Below are 25,590 nucleotides of genomic sequence, written 5' to 3' on the forward strand. Positions count from 1 at the left end.
TCATTCTTGCTGTAGGTAGAGGGGGCTTTTAATAGCAACAGGGTTATTATTCCATCTAAATCAATAGAGGGGGTTTCTGTCTTGTTTAAGAAAAACTGACTGTGACTGCTGGAGCAGTGGGAAAGAAGAGAGATGCAAATGAGACTAATAGTTAAATCTATAGCAAGGCACAAAGGTCTGAAAATGAGATAAGCACCTTTGAAAGTGCAATCCTCAGCTGCCCTTCTTTCCCTCCCAGTCAGGGAAGGTTTTAATGCACATAAAACCTTTGTGTTGCAGTGTTGTTTCTCAGTCATCCAGAACACTCTGCCTAAACAGCAGCATCCTCTGCCCTGGCACCTGTGAGCAAGGGAATATCTTGCTCACGAGGAAAAGGTAAAAGTCACTTTTGGTCACTTTCCTCAACTTACATCTCCTAATTTGGCAGAGGTATTCAGAATGCACTTATTGCAAACTTTTGAAGGTAGGCCACCACCTGAACCTCTGCAGAGCTTTTGATCCCAATACAATTCCCAATACAATTAATGTCTGAGGAGGAGAAGGAAAAGGCACCCTGGATCTGTCTACAGAAAATCCATTCTAATTGATACAACACCCTCTATCTCCTTTCTTTCATTTCAGCATCAGTTCAACTTCAGAAGTCTACAATTTCTATGAGGGACTGAGAGTGCTTTGAGAAAATTTAAATTTTCACAGTGAGTAGCTTCCTGAGAAATGAGGATCTGAGGGCTTGCAAACCAAGCAAGGAGCTGAAACCCATTTGTCTCTGACATCTACAGGAATATTTTAATCATTAGCTCTTGTGGAAGAGTGGGTAACATTCCTGCCATCTTCTGAAAGAGATGTATCCCCCTGTAATTATTATTACTGTATTTATTTACAGAAAATACTAAAGCTCCTGGGGTTTGGGAGGTGAATCCTACAGCCCAGTGAAGTTACCAAGCACCTGCTGGTTGTGAGATTTAGGGCACCTGCCACCCTGATGTGTTATTTTGGCTGTTTTTTTGGCCTCTGCTCTGAGAGCTGGCTCTTTTTAGGAGTCTAATATTCATGTAACCAGTTTATATCAGTTTACCTGAGGCACTGGTTTAATTTGAGGTCTATAGTCTCTAAAATCAGGTGTTGTGTAGCCAAGCATTGCATTGCACACTGCTGCTTTGTAGACAATTCCCAAGACTTCAAACAACTAATTGAAATCATAGAAGCAGAAGGAAAAAAAAAATATTATTAAGTGCCCCCTATCATACCTTCCAGTCAATGCAGGGGTATTCTACAGTAGTTAGTGCAGTCTTCTAAAATGCCACTTGGAAAAACAGGCTCTTTTACAGGGGAAGCAAAAAGTGAGAAAGACTGCTGGCACTGTGGAATGATTTTTGTTTGTTAGGAAAGCCCACTTTGTGGAGGCAAGGGGGAGGGGAGAGAGAGTCTCCTCCAACAATTACAGCTCCATCAGCTGCAATATTATCCCAGTAATGATTGTTATGCCTAATAGTCATGGACAGCAACTTTATTCATCCTAGAAAGTGCACAAAGGAAAGCAGCGCTGCAGTCTCCCAGATCCGAGGCTTCCTCTGTTAAATTTGCCATGGATGGTTGGGCTCATCAGTCTGCATGCATCTCTGACTGATACATCATGCTGGATGCTTCAGGCAAACACACACTAATTAGTAGAACAAATAGAAAACCCCGAGGATGCCCATGCTTAATGACATTGCCCATACTCGAAACTGTCTCTACAACAAGTTACTCATTTCATGGCTGTAGGCAGTGCAGGTTAATTTGTCTGTATCAGCTGCTAAGTTGAAGCATTCACTTTTAGCAAGACACTGTGCTATGCCTTTCTAGGAAAGTTTGCAATGCTTTTGAACAAAAAAGTACCAGAAGTAACAGACCGGGCCATTTCAGGAATTAAAAACTAAGAGACATAAAATCTACTGGAAGCTAAGAGCCAATAGATGCTGGTGAATTATTTACCATATAAAACCCCCAAAAATCTGAAAAGGACTAAAAACACTTTGAGGAGTGTCGAGTCAGTACACAACACTGGCCCAAAACAAAGGTGGATTGTGCAGGAGCCTGTGCAGTTCCTGTCAGGAATACTTTAGTCAGGTAATTGCTTTTCAATCAATCTCAGCAAAAGAAATGAGAAGTCAAATATCAAATTAATCAAATTCACAGGCATCTTTGGCTGAGGAACCCACAAAAAGCAAAGCTTGTTCTCATAAGTGAATGAGGTGAAGATCATGGTCAAATAAGACCCGAGAGTTTATGACATTGCTGAACTGTAGTCACTTAATAAACCACATGTGGGTTGGAAGCATGAAACTAAATATTCTGTATAACTGAAGACTTCAGTTATGCAGAATATTCAACTCAAGGCTTCAGTAGCAAAAGCAGGCTGAATATTGTTGCCTTAAAGATGATGGATTGATTTGCCCTTGTACTGGCAGGTTGGGTGGGAAGCAAACAGTGGAGGGAGCAGACTGAATGAAACCTGGTGTATTGCACTGGAACGTCAGGATTGCTCTTTTCCTTCCTCCAGGAGGATGAGAGAAACAAAAAAAGCATCTTGTGCTGCAGAGACCTCTTCTCCTTCCCTAATCAAACTCTTTCCTCTGCAGTAGAAGTCTCTGCAGTCAGCCCCAGCCACTGTAGCAGGTGTCTAAGCAGGCATGTCCTCACAAATGGGATTTTACCACTCAGTCTGGTACCAGAGCTTGACTGCCACCTCTCCACAGACTTGAAGAGACATTGCAAGTAGCTCTGTGTTTGCAGCAAAAGCTAAAATCTCACCCAACCAATCCCATCTTTGTTAATGTAATCTTTAGGTAATGAAGAATTTGAGGCTGTTACAGTTTACGTTCTTTATAAGTGTGTAACAGAGACTGAAATATGAACAGTTACAGCTTACAGTAGCAAAGCTCTTGGCAAGTAATCTTTCAGAAAATAAAGGTCCTGCATCCCCACAGACACTTAAATAAACACCTTTATTTGACACACAACATGAGGCTGTTGCTAATCATCTTTCAAAGGCAAGTTTGGAACCGAAAAATTTGCAAATCTGATGCTAACAAATGCCTAGTGGGGTCCAGGAGGACTTCAAACTGCTTGCTGTTTCTCACCCTTCTTGGAAGTTGTGCATAAATGCAGTTGTATTCATCCATCTGCTACAGTCCTATCCTGGAGAAAGGGGCTAGAGAGGGATTTGTGCCCTCTTGTGCATCTGTCATCCTGAAAAAAAAAGTATTCAGGTCCTGCTTGAAGACCTTTCCTGCTTTCTCCTCCACTTACAAAGCAGTGGAGGGAGGGAGGGAGAGAGAAGAAGAGCATCTTAGGATCAAAATCCTGGAGTTAGGGACCCCGGGGGTCTAGGTTCACTTTCTTTTTTCCCCACCGTTGTAATCTTCTTTTGTGGATTTAGATAAGTCATTCGGCGTCGTTGCGCCTCAGCGTGCCTCGTGTAAAGGCAAAATAATGAGCCCAGCTTTCTGCTGCCTGCATCTGCCGGGATTTTCCCGAGCGCTGGAGCGGACCTCCCACGCTCGCTGAGGTGAGCCGTGCTGTGAGCACACACACCCGCACAGCACGATGCGCCCTGTGGCAGGCTCTGCGCGGAGATGGAGCCCGTGTTTTTGGCACAGCCACCTCCCTTTGGCATCTCTGCCTCCCGCCCGTGGTACCCGAGGAGCTGCAACCGCTGCCGCTCGCCGCCGGCTCGGTCCGTCCGCGCTGCTTAGCCGGGGATGTTTACCGTGCCTGCTGCTTCGGGAGGCTGCAGGGCTGGGGGGAAATTCTTTGAGCCTCGTTATCCCTGCGGTAACTATAGACTTTGGCAGGAATGCGGGTGATTCATTTCAGGTCCGTGCGCTCAGCTCTGCGCTGGGTGCCTGGGAGACAGCAGCGTCCCCCTTGCCCCGCTTTCACCAAACCCTGAGAATTCAGCGCGCCTAAGGAAACGCTGCCGAGCTGCTAATCACACGCTCTGAAACAAAACAGCACTTCACTCCGGGATCTGGGCAAGATCAGACTTCCCTCCCTCCCTCCCTCCCTCCCTCCTCCCCTCCCCTCCCCGCCGTCCCCTCCCTGCTTTTCCCCTCCCTCTCGCCGGCAGCAGCCCAGCCGGTCCCTCCGCTCCGACCCGGCAGCCTCACGCTGGGGCCGCTGCCGGCGGGGGCTGCCCGGAGCTCTCAGCCCGTCCTGCCCTGCCCTGCCAGCCCTGCCAGCCCCCCGTGCCCCCCGTGCCGCTCCCACCGCCGCCCCGGCCCCCGAAAGTTGTGCGGAGCGCCGAGGATGGGAGCGCATCTGCAGCCGCTGGCCCTGCGGCTCCTGGCGCTGACTTTCCCCTTGGTGGCGAAGGGTTTTCCTGACGAAACCTTGGAGAAAGCCGCGAAATCCGAGGGATATTGCAGTCGGATCCTGCGAGCGCAAGGCACCAGGAGGGAAGGGTACAATGAATTCAGCCTCAGGGTGGAGGGCGATCCAGAATTTTACAAGCCTGGAAACAGTTACCGGGGTAAGTTGGACATCCTCTGCATCCCACACTAGCGGTAGCGGTGAGAAGTGGCGCTGGAGCTGTGGCGTGTCTCTGCCTGTCATCCCTGGATCCCTCTCGGCGTGTGCGTGTGTAAGTGTGTGGGTCGAGGCAGGGTAATGTGCCCCCACGCATTACTTTATTGGGGATGCTTCCATGGCAAGTTAGAGGAGTTGGGTTGCAATGTATCACTTTACTCCCAAGCATTCCTCATTAAGAGGAATTTCCTTTCCTTTGCGAACCCTCTCCACAGGCTCAGCGCTCGCACAAGATCACAAGTTGCAGCGATGCAAAGCACGCTCTTCTCCCGTCTACCCGCTTCTGTGGGATTTCTTCCTACCCCTTTAAATACAGCCCGGTGCACGGGAGAAGCTTTAACATTCAGCTTTAACATTCAGCAGGAAGGAGAGGAAGCTCGGAGCTAATCTTTCTTGCCCTGAAATATGAATGTTAATATAATGAGTTAGCATATGGGCAAACATGATGCAGCATACTGCCAACTTCCCACATTTTCCACTTAACGTTTATCCCACCCCTAGGATTTTTTTTTTTTTTTTTTTTTTTTTTTTTTGGGCAAATGAACAGATGGTTCAAACAGGAAAGAGGCAGAGACAGTGCTAACGACCACTGTAAATAAGAGATGGAGGCATTCGCTCTTCCCTGAGCATGCCACATACAGTCCTTGGAATGAACTTCCAAAGTACATTTGGGTGTATTTTACTAATTAATAGGCAAAGACAGGTTTTGGTCACTTTTTCTGCCTCACTGTATAATGCCTTCAGAAATAAACCTTCTTGGAATGTGCTGTTAATCTTCTATTTTAAAAACACTTTTAAAAGAACTTGGGCATTTTTAGGTACCACAATTAACATACTTTTAGGAAAACGAATTATACTGGGAGATTCTTCTAAGTGTTTCTTAGATCCAGGGTAAACAGCAATGCTTTCCCATTGCATGAACATGGGAATCTTAGTATATATAGGGAGAAAAAAGTGTGCATTTAGCATAATCACTGTGTTTCTTCAAATCGTCTACAGCAGTGGTTCACCTGCTTTGAGCACCAGTCTGTAACTTTGCATGCTATTGATTTGATTTTTTCCCCCGATTTGTTTCATTTTAAGGTGATGTGAGGAAATGCACATTGCTCACAAGCTGGGTAGCTGTTCCAGACATTAGGATTAGAGCCTCGAGTCTGAAAGGTTTCATGTGGCATGTCAGCTTGATACATCTGCTAAGCAGGACAAAGATGTGCCACATTTTTGGATAATGACAAATGAGAACATTCTTTAAAAGTTTTGGAATTCACTTCTGTGAAAAGGTTACTGGACACTTTCAGTCATCTACCAAAGAAGTTTCTATTGCATAGAAATGTAGGAAGAACGAAGCTCCCAGATGAATTAGCAGAACTAATTTTCTGGAGATATTAGGTCTTGGCATTAGGAACTCAATTAATAAAATCACATTAGGCTATTATAGCTGCTTGGAAGTGAGAAAATTACAGCTAATAGTAAAAAGTTAAAATGTAGAACAGAATATGTGCCTACATTTCTCATCCTTAGGACTGAAGTATTCAGGTGGCACATTGGGGCATGTAGATTGTTCTTTGAGGACACATTCCTGAATACATGGAAGAACACAAATAAATGTTGCTGTAACATAGCAGTAGTTAAAACTGACAATATACAGAAAGCTCTGACAGCTTGCTTTCAAAGCCATTTCTACAGTCCAACTGGAACTTAATTCCTGTTTTATGCAAATGATGGAAAATCCAACTAATGATTAAAACAATGATATATCATGACTGGTCTGTGGGATTTTGTTTGTTTGTATTTATTTACCTGCAAATTACTCTATATGCAACATGGCAGAAGACTTGCACAACCTCCTTAGCACTGGAGCCAGATATTCCTGTTCCTGTGGCCCCTGCCTGAATTGATGCATCTGGATCCTTGGTACATTCCCTAGTGGGCTCTTGGAATAAACTAGTATTTTTAAGGTGGATAACACAGGAATTATATGTACATGCAAATGTTCTCCACAAAAGCCTCGGTGTAGGGACATCCATTTATCTTCATGCTATCAGTCCCTGTGACACAGCAGACTCAAGAAGGAAGTATCTCAGCACCCTTGCAGTGTGGGAATCAGGAGACCAACCTTCACAGCTGCTGTTTGGGGGAGATTTTATGGCTCCCCTGCAGTTATTCACCTTTAAATGAATCACAATCCATTTGCCCCGAGGGGGAACCCTGGGGGGATCTGTGTGTAAGGAGCTGTGAAGTTTGGGTTTTCCACCTCTGGAGCTGAGGTAGAAAACAGGGGCCCTGGGCACTGAATAACTTCTCTGGGTGGGAATTCACCTCCTGTGTCTGGCAGCTGTACAATTAGAAATGTCTCCCTGTAGGACCAGGTTTGTGGGCACACCATCCTAGGGTCAAGGTCCCCTCCTCCCTGCTGGGTACCTTCGACCTTGATGGATCTGCTCTCGCTTCCACTGAAGGTCAGAGTTCTCAATGTGCTCAGAGGCACAAATGAGCCTGAAGTTTGGATGGTGATACAGGGTAATGATCCTTGAAAATACTCAGTCCTGGCTTTATTGATTGTAGAGTTAGATTAATGATTGCATGAGATTTCCATGAAAAAATGAGGTAACTTTCATGCTATTAAAATGCAAATAAACTTGCTTCTACAAAAAGGTAGTATTGTGCCCATTTCACATGTGAACATGCAGTAGACATGCTTTCTGCTATGATATAATGAAAATATTCTGAAGAAGAAAAGGAGTACTAGACTAGTTATAATCCTTACATATACCTCCTGTGTGGATGCTGTTTCTGGTTTTAATGGAATTTCCATTTGTAGGTCAGTTCACTTTCTCAGTTTTTGAGGAAAGGCTCATTTAAGGTGTTGTGCTCTATTGCTTTGGGGACTTCTCTTCCAAGCAATGTTGAGTCTTTTTCTTTCCATTTCCTTCTTCCCCCCTCAATGTGCAAACACTTTTCAAACAAGCACTCATTCTGTAACTACATTAGGCATTCCCACGTTTCACAAAATATGGGTGAAATTTGGCAGGTGTGTTTGTTGGTACTTGTGCATTGTACGACACAGGATGTGCAGTTGTGTAGGGTGAGAATAGGCAGATTTCCTGCCTGAAACCAAAGGAGCAACTGCTTTGCTCACCCCACCTTCAGCTTGGGACACTGAGGACAGAGAAGCATGGGGAAGGCGTGTGCCAAAGAGCAACTTGTAAAGTAATTAGAGGGATGTAAAGTAAAGTAGCCAGAGGGATGGAAACGGACAAAAGTAAGTGCTGATATGTAATCTCCCGTTTAAAGTGAAATCCTTAACTCTGGGGCTTGCGCTGAGATTGAAGCGATCCTTGCAGGAAGTTCCTATCATTCAGTGAAAGTTAATTAGTGTAAAGGCGGCGTGAGCAGGACGCAGCTGTTGTTTCAAATGGCAGAGTTTAGCCCAGGAACTCTCAGCTCTTATGCAACAAAGAGCCGCTCCCTTGTGAAAAACAGATGTGCTCTGACAGCTTCCCGGGGCTGCCCGTGCAGGGCGAGCCTCTGCCGAGCTGGGACACCCAGCCCAGAGGCAGAGACCCCAGAAATCCCGACTGTGGATTTGGGATAAACCTTCGTGCTGCGGTGCCGCCTGAGCACACGGATGGTTCCGAGCACACTGACAGATCCTTCCCAGCTCAGGTGTTCCCTGAGTTCTGGCCTGCCTCTGGGCTACCGAAGCACACATCCCTCAAGGATGGAAATCCCAAAGAACACATCCCTCAAGGTGGAAACCCCAAAGCACACATCCCTCAAGGTGGAAATCCCAAGGCGCGGAGCCTGCATCCCCGGAGCCCGCTGTGGCCGGGCGGCTCCGCGCCCTCCCGGTGCCCGCCGCGCAGGGATGGATGGACCCGGCTGAACCCCCGGGCTGGGCTCGGATTGTTCGCTTTTTGGGCTCGATGGACCCGCCTGAGCCCTCGGGCTGGGCTCGGATTTTTTGGATTTTGGGCTGGATGAGCTGCCGAGCCCAGCGGAGAGCGCAGCTGCCGGGATGCGGCTGCCGAGCGAGGGAGGCTGGGGGAGGGCAGCATCCCTCCCCTCGGAGGGAGCCTGGATTTATTCGGGGTACTGCTAACCCCAGGCGTTCAAAAACTATCTATGACTCAGGCTTTGGAATTGCCTCCCTTTCGCCTTTTTTTTTTTTTTTTTTTTTTTTTTTTTTTTCTTTTTTTTCTCCCTGGTGTTTCTCTAGCATTCCAGATCTCCGTTTTATAGATAGGTGTTTAGGATTTTGAAAACTGTTTGTAACTTTGTGAGGAAAATGAGAACTGTTGAGTCAACTCACAGCTGTTTTCTCTGCTTGCTTGCACACGTATTTAAGTGTTGCTGGTGTAACCTTTAACTCACAGTGATTCAGAGTCTATAATTGCATATGATATGGAAAAATTTGTTGCATGTAAAAGGCCTTTACAGCAGTTAATTTCTAAGAATCACTGTTCAAGCAGGAGTAATGTGGTCATCTCTGCTGAGCAGTGTGCTGTTCTCAGTTATTGCAGCTGAGAGGCTGCCTGTGGCTTTTCATTTAGCCAGAGCTGCAGAAGTTTGCAAAACTGGACTAGTCATGCTAATTATTGGGCAGGAAACGAATTAATGAATTGGAGCAATACATTGTAGAGTAAGCAGAAATTTTAATGGCATTATGTTGCTATCCCATTTTGGAATATAATATGTGAAATTTTCTTTCTCCCCCAAAATCACGACATTTAAGCTCATCATAAGGTTCCATGGAATGAAAAGTGTGTTGAAAATCATGAGAGTTGGGGGACTTGCTATTGTGCCCATCATTTCCCCAGATTTGTATAGGTGTTTTCAGGTTTATAGGTCAGAGCACGGAACTTACACAAAAGTTTGAAAATTGAAATAAATCTCTCCAATCCTTGTTTTTTGTTCCACACAGAGTCAGAAAAGTTAGGTATTTGTACAAGCACCATGGGTTTTAGATCCAAATACAGCTGAATAATGTTAGATATTTTCAAATAGCCTATTTTATATATTTCTGCTACTGAATTTCTAGATCAAAGAACTCTCCATATGTTCCAAATTAACTCTGGGGCATATTTTGAAATCCATATCTTTTAAGGGCGATCTGTAATTTTTAGCAGTGTGATTCACCCCATTGCAGCCTATTTGTGTGAGAGGGAGTCCTTTGTGGATACTCTTCTATGGAGCAGCCTTGGTAGTTGTAGTTTGCTCTGAAAACTGTGGGTGGTCTTCAGTTTTTATTGTGCCTGTCAGGGTTGGAGAGTGTGACAATAAAGTATTATGAGTGACTCTGCATTATGCTTAAAGTAAAATTTACTTAAAACACTCAGAGTTCAATTTTTTATCTCTTTTAGTTTAGTTCTAGAAAAACTTTTTTTTTTTTTTCCCTAAAATTTACCCCTGTTTCAGGAAAGGATTGCTATAAGTTGTTGAAGAGTGTTTTCTAATTTCAAAAGCCCTGCCTCGAAATTCTGCCTCATTCTGTCTTTCTGACAGCGTTCAAAAGAGCCTCAGCTGATGACCCTGAGATTATCTCAGCTGGTTAGAGCCTGGTGCTAAAAATGTGGCTTCAATCCCTGCAGGGGCCATTCACTTCAGAGCCAGACTTGATCCTTGTAGGTCCTTTCCAAGCTAGAATATCCTGTAGTTCTGTGAATTCAGGTGGTGCTTGGGTGGTGAACAGACACATCACACAAAGCTGTCTTGCACTGGCATCAAATCAAGGATTTAATTCTGCTGCTGAGCATGGTAAACTCAGATTAGTCAGCATCACATTACCTGTGCTCTGCTGGTGGATCCAGTGCTGCCTTCCTGCTCAGGACAGGTGTGTGAAGAAGAGTGTATGGGATTGGTTTGGCAATCAGAGCTTAGGGGTCAGCTTCAGCCAGGAGTTGAATTTTGTGTCCCGTTTTGCCCTGAGGATGAAGCAGAGGAAGGATATTTTGAGATCCCACATTTCCAGAAGCTGCAGTGCTGTGTTGAGTGTAGCTGAGCTGGAGCAGGCAATGTGGTCATCTGGCATTACAGAGAGACTTTCTGTGCACTAAAGTACTTTGTCTGTGCTCAGAACTGGACAAAAAACAAAGTCAAATATTTAGGGATGCTCCTTTACATTTAACCAGCCCCCCCCCCCCCTCCCAAAACAAACAAAAAACCCCAAAGCAGAAAAACTCCTTGCACATGTGTCCCCAGCCCCAAACCACCACCAAAACAATCCTATTGTAGATCTCAGCAGATTATCAATCTCCTTTTTTTAAAAAAAAAAGGTGGGGAGGAAGAAAAAAGCTGAGGTATTTCATGCCAGTGTGTCTCAGTTTATGTGGAAACTCTGACTGAACATTTTGTATTCTGGCTGGCTTGGCTCCCTGTAGTCAGTGCTCTGACTTTGGTCAATGCCAGCTCAGAACACACCTTTCAAGCTGTGAAATGATATGCAGGTGGCTGATTTCACAGCTAATGGTTTGTTTTTGTTATTTCTCTGTTCATCACACCCCAGTGACACTTTCTGCTGCCACTCCTGCCTACTTTCGGGGCTTCACCTTGATCGCCCTCAAGGAAGGAAAAGAAGGAGACAAAGAAGAAGACCATGCAGGATCTTTCCAGGTGAGAGAACTTTCCCTGACCTACACCCTCTGGAGTCTTCTTTGCTGTTTGCCTGGCTCAGAGGGAGATGTTTTATGCACAGCAGAGTGCAGACTGTGTTTTGGTAAGCACAAATGTTTGTGGGTGTTGACATGAGGACGCTTTATATTCCGTATGTGTTCAAGGAGTCGAGGCTCCTGTGCCTGGATTGCAGCCTGCCTTCCCTCAGTCCTGCAGTTAAAAAGAAGCAACAGTTATCTGAACTAGAGCCTAGGACACCTAAACCTTTTATCCAAAGTGATTATCAAAATTGTTCTAGTCATATTATGGTTTTTTTTGTTTCTCTGCCTTGATATTTTTGTCCACTGAGAAGTAGAACATGACTCTGAGAAGTGTTTACCATGGCTGTAATGACTGTTTTATCATTCATAAATTAGATTCTGCTGTTTTATTTATGCTCAGTAGTACTTTACTTAATGAACACATTCAGTGAGATGAAATGTTTGTTATTAAAAGGACTAGAATCCAGAAGGATGATTCACAAACTGGTATTTTCAGCTACTCCATGCAGGGAATTCTGGAAACTGAGAGTATCTACAATATTTATGGAAGAAGGTAGAAAGGATGTGTGGAGGTTTGATTCTCACATGAGGTATTGAATTGTATTGATTACAATTTACAGGATGTGTAATAATATTGATAGTAATTTTAATTGTGATTTCTAGTTGAAGATTTCACTTGCATTGGGTTTCAAGGTTTCCAAGGGAAATACTCAAGTTTCACTTTTGGTGATCTGCAAGGAGACAGAAATTAACATATCTTCTATATTTCTTCTAGATTTTTGCATATAGCAAATATGATGTGCAAACTCAATAACTAATTGCCCAGTTTTCTGACTGAGTTTTCTTAGAGACCTCTGTCTGGTTTTCATACATTTTGTAAGAAAATCTAGAATAAGTGAGAACATCTTTGAAGTTGGAATAACCCCATCTTCATTAAAATAGAACAAATTCCTATTTGGGAGAAATCTTTTTAATATGTGCTTTTGATAAGGTTGGGTTTTTAAAGAATAAGCTAATATTGAAGGATCAGCTACTGCTAAGAAGTAGAAATAGTGGTGCTTCATCTATTTTAAAAATAGCATGTCACCATTAATTTCTTCATTTCAGTTGTTAGTATCTCTGTGGCTGTGGCTAATAGGAAAAATTTGGCCTGAGTTTTGTCTTTAATTCACAATGAGAAACACACTAAGCTTTGCTGAAGTACAGAGGCATTTTGAAGTTAGCAGAGTGGGAAGCAAATGGAAATTTTATATAGATGGATTAAAATGAAAAAACCCAGTGGATCTCAGTGGAGGGAAGATTGTTTAATTAAGTGCATTGTATGGGTTGCAGTCTGAACTTGGTGTTCTTATAGGCAGGTGGGAGTTTCAAAGGTTATCCATAACCAAATTTGTATATCTGTGCTTTAAACAGTACTCACCATGCTCATCCCACGCTAGCACAACTCCCTGAAGTTTATTCAGATGGTGTCTGCCTGTTCTGCCTCTGTGGATACAGATGTAAGATTCTCATTTAAGAATTCAAAGAATGCTTGCAGTGGTAAATACAGACGTCCCTTGTACCGTGGCTGGGTGGTAGCAACCAGGAGAAAAAAGATGTTTGTTTCAAGTGTTTGCACTGTGTTTTTATTAGAAAGTGAAGATGCCAAGGGTGGCTGAACAGCTGTGCAGAGTAAGAAAAAGCCGTGTGTGTACAGTAACGTGGATGCCACTTGCAGTTCTGCTTTCCCTGTGTTCAGATGGAGCATATGCCATTCCACGATTCACACAGTGCAACAGAACTCGGGGAAAATTCCTTAACAGTGGCGTGAGACTAAATGCTGCTTTTGGACTGCACCTCTGCCTCCATGAGGAGACACATCCACTGTTCAGAGCTTGGCTGAAGCAAAGCACTGCATGAACAAGTGCTTTATTGGCATCAGAAAACTTCCTGGTACAGGCAATGAATGGGATGGAAGGGGAACTGAGCAAAGCAGACTTTCCTTCCATGACTTACACACTGCCAGAGCTCACCTCTAGGTTGGGGGTGGCTCTGTGTGGTGGAAAAGTCTCTCCTCCAACCCGTGCTTCCAAAGAAAGGCTCAGTAGCTGTTGGAATCTGTGGTATTTAAATGATTCTGAGATTGTAGAAAGTCTCTGTCTCTCAGCCCCCTGCCAAAGCAGAAGCCATAATTGGTCTGTGCTGGTTCCAAGGTTGTTTATTCTGTTTATCTCTCACATGTTCTGCTGCCCTGCCCAGCTCTGTCCTGCAGGGCAGCGTGTGGGGCTCTGCCCTCAGTGGGATGTGACAAACATTAAATACCAGAAACTCCCTGGGCTGGATTTACAATAACGTGCCAATATCTGTCACCCACGTTGGACAGTGTGTCCCCAGGCTGAACCAACAGAAAAATGCCAACACCACAGTGAGACATGGAGGGCATGAAGAAGGAGAAAAAGGACAAGGCACACCCAATTTCCTCCATCTTGTCCCCTTTGGACCCCTTATCTAGAATCCTAAAATTTTACTTTTGCACCCGTGCCACACTTAATTATTACTGGTATCAAACACTCAGAACTTGTAAGATTGCAAACTCTTTTCCATGGACAGAGATCACAGCCAGTGTCTCTGGGGGCTCTGTCCAGGGGGGTTCCTGACCCCTGCCAGGGTCCCAGACCCTCCAGGGCAGCCAGAGGGAAGCCCTGGATTCCCACAAGTAGTTTCTGTTGTCTGGTCTCAAGGCAGTTTATTGTAAGTTATCTAAAAGATTTTCTTCTGGAGCTGCTGTGGTTTGCTCACAGCTCAGGCAGAGGCACACACACACCCTGACATCCTCTCTGACTCCCGACTGCTTCTTCTCTCCCCGCCAGGGCTGCTGCTCTCTTTTATATGGTACATTATGTGTTACATGTTTACAGTTTTCCCCCAATGCCTATTACCTATATTAAATGGTGCTTTTCTATCTTTTATATGGCACATTACGTGTTACATGGGTACAGTTTTCCCCCAATGCCTATTACCTATATTAAATGGTGATTTTCTATCTTTTATATGGTACATTACGTGTGACATGGTTACAGTTTTTCCCAATGCCTATTACCTATATTAAATGGTGATTTTCTATCTTTTATATGGTACATTACGTGTGACATGGTTACAGTTTTCCCCAATGCCCATTACCTATATTAAATGGTGCCTTTCTACTCTAAACCCATCTGTGAGTGCCAACATCACCAAGAACATGGAGGTAAGGAAGAAGAAAGAGGGAGGACAGGGCAGGCCCAAATCCCAAATCCATCTTAAAACTTCTGACCCCCATGTACAAAACCAAAACCCCCCTGTACAGCACTCGAAAATTATTTCCTCTACTTTGTGACTACTTCTACTATAATATAAAACTTTTGTGACTTCTTGTTCTACCTGCAAGGTTGGTAAATCATTCCATGGCTCAAAGTCAAAATCACAGCTGTTTCCAGCTGCCTGTCAGGGTCTCAAATGCTTCTGACCTGGGCCTGGAACAACCAAAAGTGTCTGAGGAACATTTTTAGCTCTGACACCAGACCATAAAACACTTGATTTGCATGCCTCAAGCTGTGAGCTGTGAGTCACACCAGGCTTCATGGAGTAGACCTCACACCCCTGATGTCAGACTGACCAGCAGGGCAGCGCCTCAAAGCCCTGTAAAGGAGCTTGTGGTGGTAAAGAAGGGCTAAAATGGAGTTTTTGGCTTAGATGGGTACACCTAGGAGGGGAAAGCACTATTCTCAGGGGTCACAGTCTGGCTGGAGCAGGGAGAGTGCTGCAGCCCATCCGTGAGCAGCTGCTGTAGCCTCCTCATGGCTTGTTTGCTCCTGTGTGACTCTGCAGGTCACCAGGTACAGTCAGTCCTCATTAACCATCAAGCTGCAGGGTTGTGATCCTAAAAACAGCACAGCTGTTAAAATCCTTGGTTGGGCAGGTATTTTTTTTCTGCACACTTTCTGGTTACCCCTATACTTGAGACCTTTATAGATGTGTGGTGTGGACTCCACCATCCTATATCTGTTCTCCTCTGAGACAAGTGAGACTTTAAAATCTGATTTTATTGTTTGTTTAATCAATGTAGTCAAACTGCCTTCATTTTTTGTCCTTGTAGTGCACACAGGACACAATCCAGCCTTAAAATAAATCACTTTGCCTCCCAAAAACACATGTTAAATAGCTAAGTTAAATATGGCTGGAGAATCCACGATGCCAAATTCAGCCACAGAAATTTGGGGGTATAGAATAGGGCTTTTCCTTATGCCAGTAGTAATTGTACAGCTCAATGAGGCCCTCTGACAATTTTGGGTCTGTCCCATTGGCCTCTTTACACAACCCATTCCCAGCTCTTGCCATGCAGATTGCTGATCCTTCTCTTTTGCAATGTTTAGCAATAGTCTGCAAATCGTTTGGAAGGCAAATTAAACCCCAGGGCAGCAATCAGCACTGGCTGACTGCAGGAGAGTGTCTGTGTAGGCCATTTGAATCAACATATGTGTGCAATGTAAAAGATTTGGTCTGATAAATAATGTACAATATTAAAGATGTAGTGCTGAACCTCATCTCATCTATTTTCCTTGGTCTCTGAGGCAGGATAAACATTCCAAGGAAATTTTTGGTGGATGTTTTGTCAATCTGTTCAGAAGTGTTCAACAAGAAGAACAAATTCATTTCTCCAAGTTTAAACAATATATGTTATTTAATAGAAAATTTAAGGAGAACTTTGTAGATCTTTTACTAACATCCAAACTGAGTCTTTACTAACATTAGTTAAATTGCTCTCTTATGAAATTGTCTTACTAAATTAAGAATTTTCTTGATGAATTATGAAGAAGGCAGTCTGAAGTTTCCTTTATTCCCTCTATCCAGTTCTAAACACACTCTACCTGTTCATTATTCAAAGTTTCATGTTTTCATTGTAGGCTATCTCCTTCCAGCTGTGCTTTTTCTGCAGCCAAGTTGAAATTCCAGTCTCACATTCCTCAGAATTGTATGCAGGAGTTGATTTGGACCCTCAGAATAAAATAATAGAATTTGGATGCAGTAATCCCTAGAGTGGCACAGATTTGGAGACCCTGGTGTTCAGGAAGGATCTTCTCTGTCTTTTATTGCTTTTTTTTTCTACTGTAGCACTTCATCCAGTTTATCAAGGCAGTTATGGACTGCAATCCTGTCCTTCAAGATGCCATTCATTCCTCCAAAAGATGGTACTATTTGTGAACATAACTGATAATTGAACATTCAATAAAAATATATATAAAATATTAAAAAATTAAAATAATAATTAGAAATAGTAACAAAATATTATATAAAATATAGGTATATATATTTTATATATTTTAAAATAATTATATATTATGCATTTATATATTTTTTTATATATACACATATATTTTTTAATATTTGCATATATATTTATTTTTATATATTTACAGATATAGATATTTATAGAATTATATATTAGACAATTATATGTATTTTTATATCTAAACATATATATATATTGATATTGATATATTTACATATATATATTTATTTTGATATATTTACATATATATATTTATTTTTATATTTTTATATATATATTTAATATAATTATATATTAGACACTCAAAATGAGGCACTTCCTTGCACTGCTTTGGCATAATCTCTTGTTAGATTTGTATCTTGTACCTGCATTTTGGTGATAGTTTAGTGTTAAATGCCTTCATCTTAGTAGTCCTCCTGGGGGTGTCCTTTTGCCTATTTTTTGCTCTAGAGTGAACCAGCAAAATTCTTAGTTTAGGCTGCTGAATTTAACGACCCACCTGTGCAAAGGCAATTTAAGAAAGTGAGCAGGCACAGCAGCACCAAGAATGAAGGTTTCATTAAAGGTGTGGCATTTATAAGAGCTTGAGGCTGTCCTGAAGAAGAAGACATTGAAGGAAAATTAAAGTAAGGTAAGTAAGTGGTCCTTTATCTCTAGTCCCTGAAGCAATAACCCAGACTTGTCCTTTGTTTTTGGTCCTCCCATTCTTTTGTTGCAGTTTAGTTGACTGATGTGCTCAGCAAGGCATTTAGATTAAAATATATTTTTACAACCTCTTAGAGAAGCAGCTCCTCTTATGCTGTGTTCCAGCATTTTATAGGAATCTTACATCTTCTTGATACACTGCATTTTGAAAGATGCAGTCTTAAAAGGCTTTTAGCCATTTCAAATGATTTACTCTTGTATTTATAAGCAAAGGTTGTTTTATGGTTTTGAAAAGAATTAATGACTGCAGTTATATTTTAAACCTTTAATATTAAAAAATTCAGGTATATTTGGGTCATCTTGATGTTCTTTTAGGCTTCTGTGTTTGGGTTTTTTAAACTTGTATCCCAATATAAACTCATCAGGATACTTTGTAAATAGCTTATTCTGAGGTGCATGAATTGATGTAGTTTTCTTTAACAAGTGCCCAGAACTTCCAAGTATTTTGCTCATGTTTGCATTCTCTACATTCCCTGGCGCAGCATCTCATCACTGAGACAGAGTCTGTCATCTTGCTGCTTAAGAACATGTGGAGGTAATGATCCAGAGCCATAATTAAAGGAGTATTTAAAATAGAATATGCCAGGTATAGAATTTGTAGACCAAGCAGGTAGACATGAATACTGAGTCTGTAAAATTTAAATCTCTTGTTCTTTTACATTTATGAGAGTATTGCCAAATTTTCTTTCTATAAGAATCACTGCAAATATTATTCTAGGCATAAACTCCGTTTATGTTATAATGGAAAATCAAACTCTAGTTCACCTTTCTGTTAGGGTGGGATTGTTTAACCTTGATGAACACTTTCACACATCTTTCTAGAGCTCCAAATTCCATATCTTGATATTCAGGGATTAAAAATGAGCTTAAAAATAAAAATCCCCAAAAAAGAATCTGCCACCGCCAGTTTTAGCACTGATTGAGATTAAATATAAATATCTCTGATACACTGGAAAAAACTCAACCTGAACCACTTATAGGCAAGATTTTAGTTAGGAAATTGTCTCAGGAGGTAGTTATGCCTTGCTTTAGAGCAATAAATGGTGATGTAAAAGAGTGATGAACACCAGGAACTTGCAGAACAGAAGCAGCCTTGATAGTCATTATTTGCTACTGATGAGGTTGGAGAAAAACCAAACTGGATTCCAACTGGGCAGGTTTTTGCTTCCTTCCTTTACATTTTTGTTCTGGTTTCAGCTCATGCTATGAATGAGACAAAAAAAATCTTTACATGGTAATGTTTTTCAGGTTTTGCATGGCCCACCTCTGGTTTGTTACACCTTGGGCCCTCCCCCAATTGATTGTGTACAGAGCTGCTGTGTGTTTTAAAATAAATGATGCAAACCATAAAATTTCGTAGCCAAAATTGGAAAATATAAGAAATTTCTAAATATTTCTAATAATAATTTCTGAAATTTCTGTTTTATTCTGAATTTTATTACAGTGGATCTTTGAACTACTAACACAGGTACAAAGAGAAAATAAATATTAAATTGTATTTGAAATGTAACTTAGTTTGCTGCTGAACAAAACCAGGATTCAATCTCTTAGGCTGGGCTCACTCTTCCGTTGTCAACTTGCTTATCTCAACCTTGCTGAAGTTCCTTTTCTGAGGATTTTTCTTGCTACACAACTCTTATCACTTTAAAAAAACAACTTTTTTAGTTAATTTGGCTTTAGTTTATCTTCTGACATTTCTTTTTATTTGCCCTTTCCCTATATCCTTGCTTGGCTGTGGAAAAAAACATCTAACTTCTGGGCACATAATATTTAGTCCTCTTTCTTTAATCTAATCTTATTTTCTTCTTTTTTTTTTTTTTTTTTTTTTTTTTTTTTTTCTTCTGGGGAAGTGGTTTTCCTTGAGAACGACTTCAAATGATGATTGTGTCTCAGTAAGAGCTTATGTTTTTTGGAAAGGGTTATGCCTAAACAAATATTTAATTTGTGATTATTCAAGTTCTGTTTTGGAAAAATACCAGCCAACAAACACACCAAGAAACCCTCTAAAAACAGTAAAACCAAAAACAGGAAGCATGCTTTTTTGAGATTGGTTAGCTGAAACTCCAGGCTCCTCTTCAGATCTGAGGTTTATCAGAGCTGGATTATCTCTAGTGTAACTTCTGCCCTGCTTTGAACACTGCCAATGCAGCAGAGCCAAAATACCATATTTTCTGATATGGTAAAATATCAGAACTGCCTGATTAAATCCCCTGTTCAAGAAAAATATCTATTAGTTTATTCTGTCCTTTGGATTAGCATTAAACTGCAAGACTTCCTGGTTCTAAGAGCCTTCTAAAGAGACTCATTAAAGAATCGTTTCCTAGACTTTGGCACTGACTTAACAAATCAATCCTCAAGAGAGGAAATTACACTGGAAGCACTGCTCCCTTCTGCCTTGGAGTTTCCAATCTCTCTGCAGCCACATCAGTGTTCAGAGTTCCATTCTCTCCGGGTTTGGGATTATTTCATGCTTGAAGAGGGTTCTCTGTTCAGGTCTTGCTTCCAGTCCAGAGGCCAGTTTTGCATTTACCATTGTGTCACCCTCTGACAATATCTGGATCTCTCTAACTCTGTTTTGTCAATCGGCAAGAGCTGTGTGTTCTTCCCTGGGCAGTGCTTAAGTGAACATATTTGTCTCAGTGACTCTAAGGGGATTTACTTCAAATATCCATTTATTTCCAGCCTAGGTAAACTGCCTAACTCATTGCTATTCCCCTCTCAGGTAATCTTTCTTCTGACGGTGGCACCTGGGCCGTGTGAAATTTTAGTAAAGACATTTAACCCCTCTGGCAACAGTCAGATGCTTTGCAGGAGCCATATGGCAGCTGTCACGGGCTATAACTCTAGATGTATGTAGGCTCCAGGTCCATTGGAACATCCTTTCAGCAGCTTCTCCTTAATTTATAATATTTGCCATTATGTTTCCTTCCTAAATTTCCCTTTTCCTCACCCATAACTCACCAGCTTCATCTGAGGCAGTTATCGATTACAATGGTTTGTTCCTGTGCCGAGAGAGATCAGCATGCTAATCTCTCAGCTCCTACCCCCTCCTGAAATGCTCCAAGAATCACCTCTGATGTAGTTTGCCTTTCTGCTGAAACCTTCAGTACGTCACTTCCAATCAGTGGCACCTTAGAGCAAGGGTTTGCATCAGGTCAGAGAGCATTTACCAGGCATTCCCTCCTGAGCTGGACTGAGCCATCACTGCCTGGAATCCTCACCGTGACAATATGGATCTGGACACGTGTGCTACCCCCAGAATGGCACAGGGCTTTAAAAGGAAGGCTTATTCTGGGAAAATGGGTTTATTCCTCCACTTCTCTCCAAAAAAGCACTGGCAGCTTCCAGCCTACAATGACAGGCTATGGGTATATGGAATTATGCCTGTGCCTGAGAGTCTTTTCTCATCATGTGTTTTTTCTCATGATGTGTTTTCTTTTCCCATCATGCGAATTGGGACAGTGGGGATAGAGGGGAGAAGAGTGAATGAAAGTGATGATAAAAGCTGAGGCTCAGCTTGATGGTTTCTCCAGGTTATATGGACTATAGGAAAATCCCCTTATCAGTCCTCTGGACTTCTGAAGGTACACAGATGCCAGTAGAAAGTCTCACAATCAAATTTAAATTGTGGTCTTTCTTTAATTCTTGTTTGTATGATTTTTTTTGTTGTTTTTTTGTTTGTTTGTTTGTTTTCCTTCATTTTGCTGAGAATTTTTGGTGACTTGGAAGCAGAATGGCTCTTTTAAATTCAGGAGTTTACCTACCTGACTCATTTAGGAATGGCTGCTGCAGGCAAAATCCTTCCTCCAGGCTTCATGGTCAGTTCTCACTGTAGCTTACTCCTGAATTAATTGCTGCTAGACTAAAAGTACTACTCACTATGCCTGTTGTCTTGAGAACTGCTTCCTGAATTCAGAAGGCACTTTCTCATTACTCAAATGACCATATTTTTTATCTTCCATTATTCTAGACTGCATATGTAGCCTTCTCAGACCTAGCTGTGGACTGTCCTGGCAGTTCTCCTCCTCAACTCCTCCCTTCCTAATGATGGTGGTGACCTCTCAGTGTTTGCCAAGGATATTGTTTCAGCTTCCACTGCTGCCCTGAGCAGTTGTAATTGATTATTGCCTTTGCTGTGACAGCTCTCTCTCATGACCTAACAACCCAGGCTCGTTAGTCATCTGCTCACTGTGTATTTATCCTGCCTCAGAATGATACAAGACCTGCTCAGGAAATGAGCCTGTCTTTGGATTCTGGTGCATTCAACATGTTTTGCCTTTTATCTTTATCTTCACATACCTTCAGAGATGGTTTTGGTCCTTTCACTTTATACACTGATGAGTGGAAATCTGTAATGGTGTCCTCAGAATGACGTGCAGGGGCTCACACAACTGAAAAATATGCCCTCTCATCCTAATCTCATCAAATGTTTTGCTTCATTGCTAGTCTTTACTCAAGAGACTTTGCAGATGTGTTTCTCATCAGGATGCTTTGTTTTCCTTTGTTCTGTTTTCTCAGAAAACTGTGCAGTAAGGCTCGGATGTAGCTTTAAGAAATTTTCTTTCCCTGACCAGATGGAGGCTGTTTGGAGTCTCAGACCAAAAAAGCCACATAATGTTGCTCTTTCTGTCACACTTTTACAGAACTTGTCTCATCTAGAACAATGCTGGAACACTTCAAGGTGAAGGGACCTTGCTCATCTCAGTGAAGACTGGAATTGTAAGGATATTTCTAGCTGAAAGTGCTTGCACAAAAGGTTTTCTTTGGACATACAGACCAAATTCAGTCATCAGAATTTCTCCTGGTCTATTATCTTTGATTTCCTTCAATTCTTGCTGTTCTCCTCAACCAATCTCTGCATAATTATCAGCTGAATGAGGTGCCCTTCCCTTAAAGAGTTGAGGAAGCATTTGGGCAATGCTCTTGGGCATGTGGTGGGACTCTTTGGGATAGTCCTGTGCAGGGCCAGGGGCTGGACTCAATGGACCTTGTGGATTCCTTCCATGTCAGCACATTCTGTGACTCTGTGACCTTTCCTCTGATCACTGGCACTGATCCCAGCCTGCCCCTGAGCCTTGCTCTGGGGGGATTTCCTGGCTATGGCCATTGCTGCTCCAGGAGTAATGCTTTCATGGATGCTTTCTCCCCTGGGAAGATGAGGATTTTGTTCTGACGGCCCTGCTGCCTGTGCAGGACTGACATCTTAATCAGCAGACAAAACCAGGAGATCTGCCTTTCACTCCAAGCAGGAGATAAAGTTGTCTCTGCTCTGACCTCCCTTAACACCAGGAGCATTCTTGCCTCCTGAACGTGCTTTCCTCAATCTCTCATTTTTGTGTCTCTAGCAGGGAATCAGCCATGAGCAGATGTGGCCTCACACGACCCTTCTGAGCCAGGGTGTTCCTCAAGCCATGCTAGGGATGTTCCCATTCCAGACACCATCAGGACTGACTTACAGGAGCTTGACTTACTAATCAAGCTCTAAAAATTCAAGGATTTATGTAGAAATAATGTACCACTTGCCACTATAGTTACATAGTTCTCTTTCCTGAAATGATTCCTGGCTCCTACTCCAAGTAGTTGAGCCTATAGAAGAACCTGCTATTGGGAGTTGCCCAAAGTGGAAATCTACATATGAACAATCATTGAAAGGGGACAAAAAATATTTCTTGTGAGTAATTGTATTCCTCAGAAAAGGGTAGGTTTTTTTTTTTTAAATCTATTTTTCTCAAACCATCCCCCCTTCTGTTCTGTTTTGTCTCCTTTTTCACTTTCTGTGAGAAAGACTGAAAGTCATGTATTCAGCTTTACTTTTCTCATGGTTGCATAAGAGGCAGGATGTGCACAACATGTTCTGCAAAACCAGAATTTTCTGGATTAGGTACTTTTGGTTTCAATGAATATAGACAAGTGACTGTAAAATGAATACTGATATAGGCAAGATATTTCAACAAGCTATAATTACTGGTAATCTGCTGAACTTTTGGCACAAAATTAATTCTTTTACCAAACAAATTCTCAAACAATATTTACCACAAGATACTTTGTATTTTTATGCATAGTTACTTTTGATTCCTTGAACACCATTGAAATTAATTTTCAGATGAGAATAAATCAACACTAATGGAGAAATTCCCAATCCAGTTGCACAAAAACTGACGTTTGGCTCTTGAGAATGCCTTTCATGGTAGTCAGTAATTAGAAAGGGAAATTCCCTGCTGGTGTAGAGCTACCATTTTGTTCCCTGTTCCCTGCATTGTTGCTGGGGGTAGGGTTATTATGCAATCCCTCCCAAGCTCATCCTACCAGACTGCTTACTAATTTGTAGGCTGTAGGTGTAAATTGAAAAGCCTTCATCCTGCTTCTGTTTACTTCACAGATTGAACTGAGCTCCAATTATTCTCATCTATGTGAATTGAGGCACTGTTGCTGCTCTTGCCTCTTTTTTCTCCTTGTGGGTGGGCACAGTTCATTTGAACCTGCTTTTCTTTCCCAAAGAAACATTTAAAAGAACGAGTATGTAAGAGGTAGCTTTGGTACTTAGTGTTCTATAACTTTAATGATTCTATATCTTGATGCAGTCAGTAGTGTAGTAGAGGTTCCTTAGAGCATTGCCAGTGTTTATTCATTATTTGTCAGGCAAGCATCAAGGTTTTGTTCTCCTAGAACCCATTTACTCTTTTTTTTTTTTCTTCTTTTTATTTGTTTTTCCTTTTTTCCTCCTGATTTCAGCTGGATGAGTAGACTCTGCTTGTATGGGAGACTTGATTATACCTGTTATTGCTGTCTTCTGCTTGTTTATCATCAACTTATTTTAGCTAACAGATTGCTTTTAAATAGGAAGAATACAGAGTAGAGGAGAGAGGGGACATAAAGTACCAAACAAATAATGAAAAGGGAGAAATACTTTTCACTACAACCTCTCTTGAGCAATAGGTGCTTTCCCAGGGAAATGAACTCCCTATTTTATACCATTATGTGAGGAATGCCTTCTGGAAGCTTCAGGGAGGTATTTTAAGTGGTTGCTAAGGCAGCAGTTTGCCTCTTGTTGCTGTCCTTTCACTCTGGCCTCCCTTTGCATGGTACTGTGGGAATCCCACATGTAGGAGTAAATGAAAAACCTCCACTCAGTAAATCAGCCCCCCTCACTAATCCTTCCTGTTAAGCAAATCTGCCCACACATCGTGATAAATCCCAGATTAAGGTAATCATAAATGTTTTCTGTATTAGCTGCAGTGGGGTTTTTGACCATGCAGAGTTTCTTGGCTTCCTTTAGAATTTTTCAGTAACCCAGTTTTATTGTCCATAAAGATTATACAAAGGGCTTGTATGAATTAGAACTGGGTTATGATATATTTAGACACTGGGTTTATGTAATGGCCTTAGCTTCAGGACTGTGTGTCCCAAGCAATAATTTCTTAGCCATTGTGTAAGATTTCCCCAAAAGATGAAAAAGACCCATATGGTAGCTTCTCAAAACTCGATTTTTTTTTTTTCCTTTTAGTTCATCTGATGTTCCACTGATTACATGACTTGCAAAATGAATTAAAGCCACATTCTAAACAGCCAGCTTTGTGTGTGGTGCAGATGTTATTCGACTGGCAGCTTTCACAGGAAGAACACTGTGTACATGGCAGCGTGCTCTTAGGCTTCTGAACCCATTTGCCCTCTCTCTGCTGACTATGACAGAGATTTGGGATTTCCTCTTGGGAGGAGCAAGCCTGATACAACCTGTTGAAAAGCTGGTCCTGGTGTTTCAGCATTTCTGGTCATGTTTTTACATCTATACACATCACGTCCTCTAAAAACTTGGGATATGCCTGAGCCTAATAAGCTAAACTTATATAAACATGGAAAGGAATATTGCAGGATGAAAAACATGATGAATGCATAAAGGCAGGATAAAATGCTAAGCTCGTTAAGATACTTGAAACATTCTCTTGAATTTTGAGAAATCATAACTAAGTGTTTTTCCAGTTTAATTTACTTAGTCTCGTCCTAATGATTTTCCCTTGTCGCATGTGCAATATTATATCCATAAATGTGTAAATGTGCTCCACATTTGCACATTTATGGATATAATACAGCTCTCAAATGTTCACTTATATTGTCTTTCTGATTAAGACTTCAAAGTTTTTTTACATGAACTAAATTCCATAAATATTTTTTCCTGGAATCTGAATTTATGATATCCATTTTTCAGAAGATTAAGTATTGAAGGAACTTGCTCAAGATTAGATATCACACTTGAGCCATGACTAAAATTCAGGGGTTCTGCTCTTCACATGCACTGTTCACCTCCCAAGTCAGGAAAGTTTCAATAATCCTCCATCTCCTCACATAAAAATATTGTCC

The 25,590-nt window shown here is 41.8% G+C and overlaps 1 protein-coding gene and 1 long non-coding RNA gene across 3 annotated transcripts in view; one reads left to right on the forward strand and one right to left on the reverse strand.

Annotated features, from left to right (window-relative positions):
* Nucleotides 1-2,969: 2,969 nt before the first annotated feature.
* Nucleotides 2,970-25,289, reverse strand: LOC146767235 (uncharacterized). 2 transcript variants are annotated; one of them, XR_014955315.1, is made up of 4 exons: nt 21,000-25,289; nt 12,643-12,707; nt 10,357-10,493; nt 2,970-4,967 (listed from the first exon to the last, which is right to left on the reverse strand). It is a non-coding gene; the product is annotated as an uncharacterized LOC146767235 (long non-coding RNA). The 2 variants fall into 2 exon arrangements; XR_014955314.1 differs by having other exon boundaries at nt 10,357-13,372.
* SPON1 (spondin 1) overlaps nt 4,291-25,590 on the forward strand; it is a 189,691-nt gene continuing 168,391 nt past the window's right edge. Inside the window, exons 1-2 of the mRNA XM_021527583.3 lie at nt 4,291-4,513; nt 11,075-11,181. Of these exons, the coding sequence (XP_021383258.1) occupies nt 4,291-4,513; nt 11,075-11,181 (330 nt within the window). The remainder of the gene's footprint in view (nt 4,514-11,074; nt 11,182-25,590) is intronic.

The sequence above is a fragment of the Lonchura striata genome, chromosome 5, assembly GCF_050655825.1.
Source record: "Lonchura striata isolate lonStrDom1 chromosome 5, ASM5065582v1, whole genome shotgun sequence".
Taxonomy (NCBI): Eukaryota; Metazoa; Chordata; class Aves; order Passeriformes; family Estrildidae; genus Lonchura; species Lonchura striata.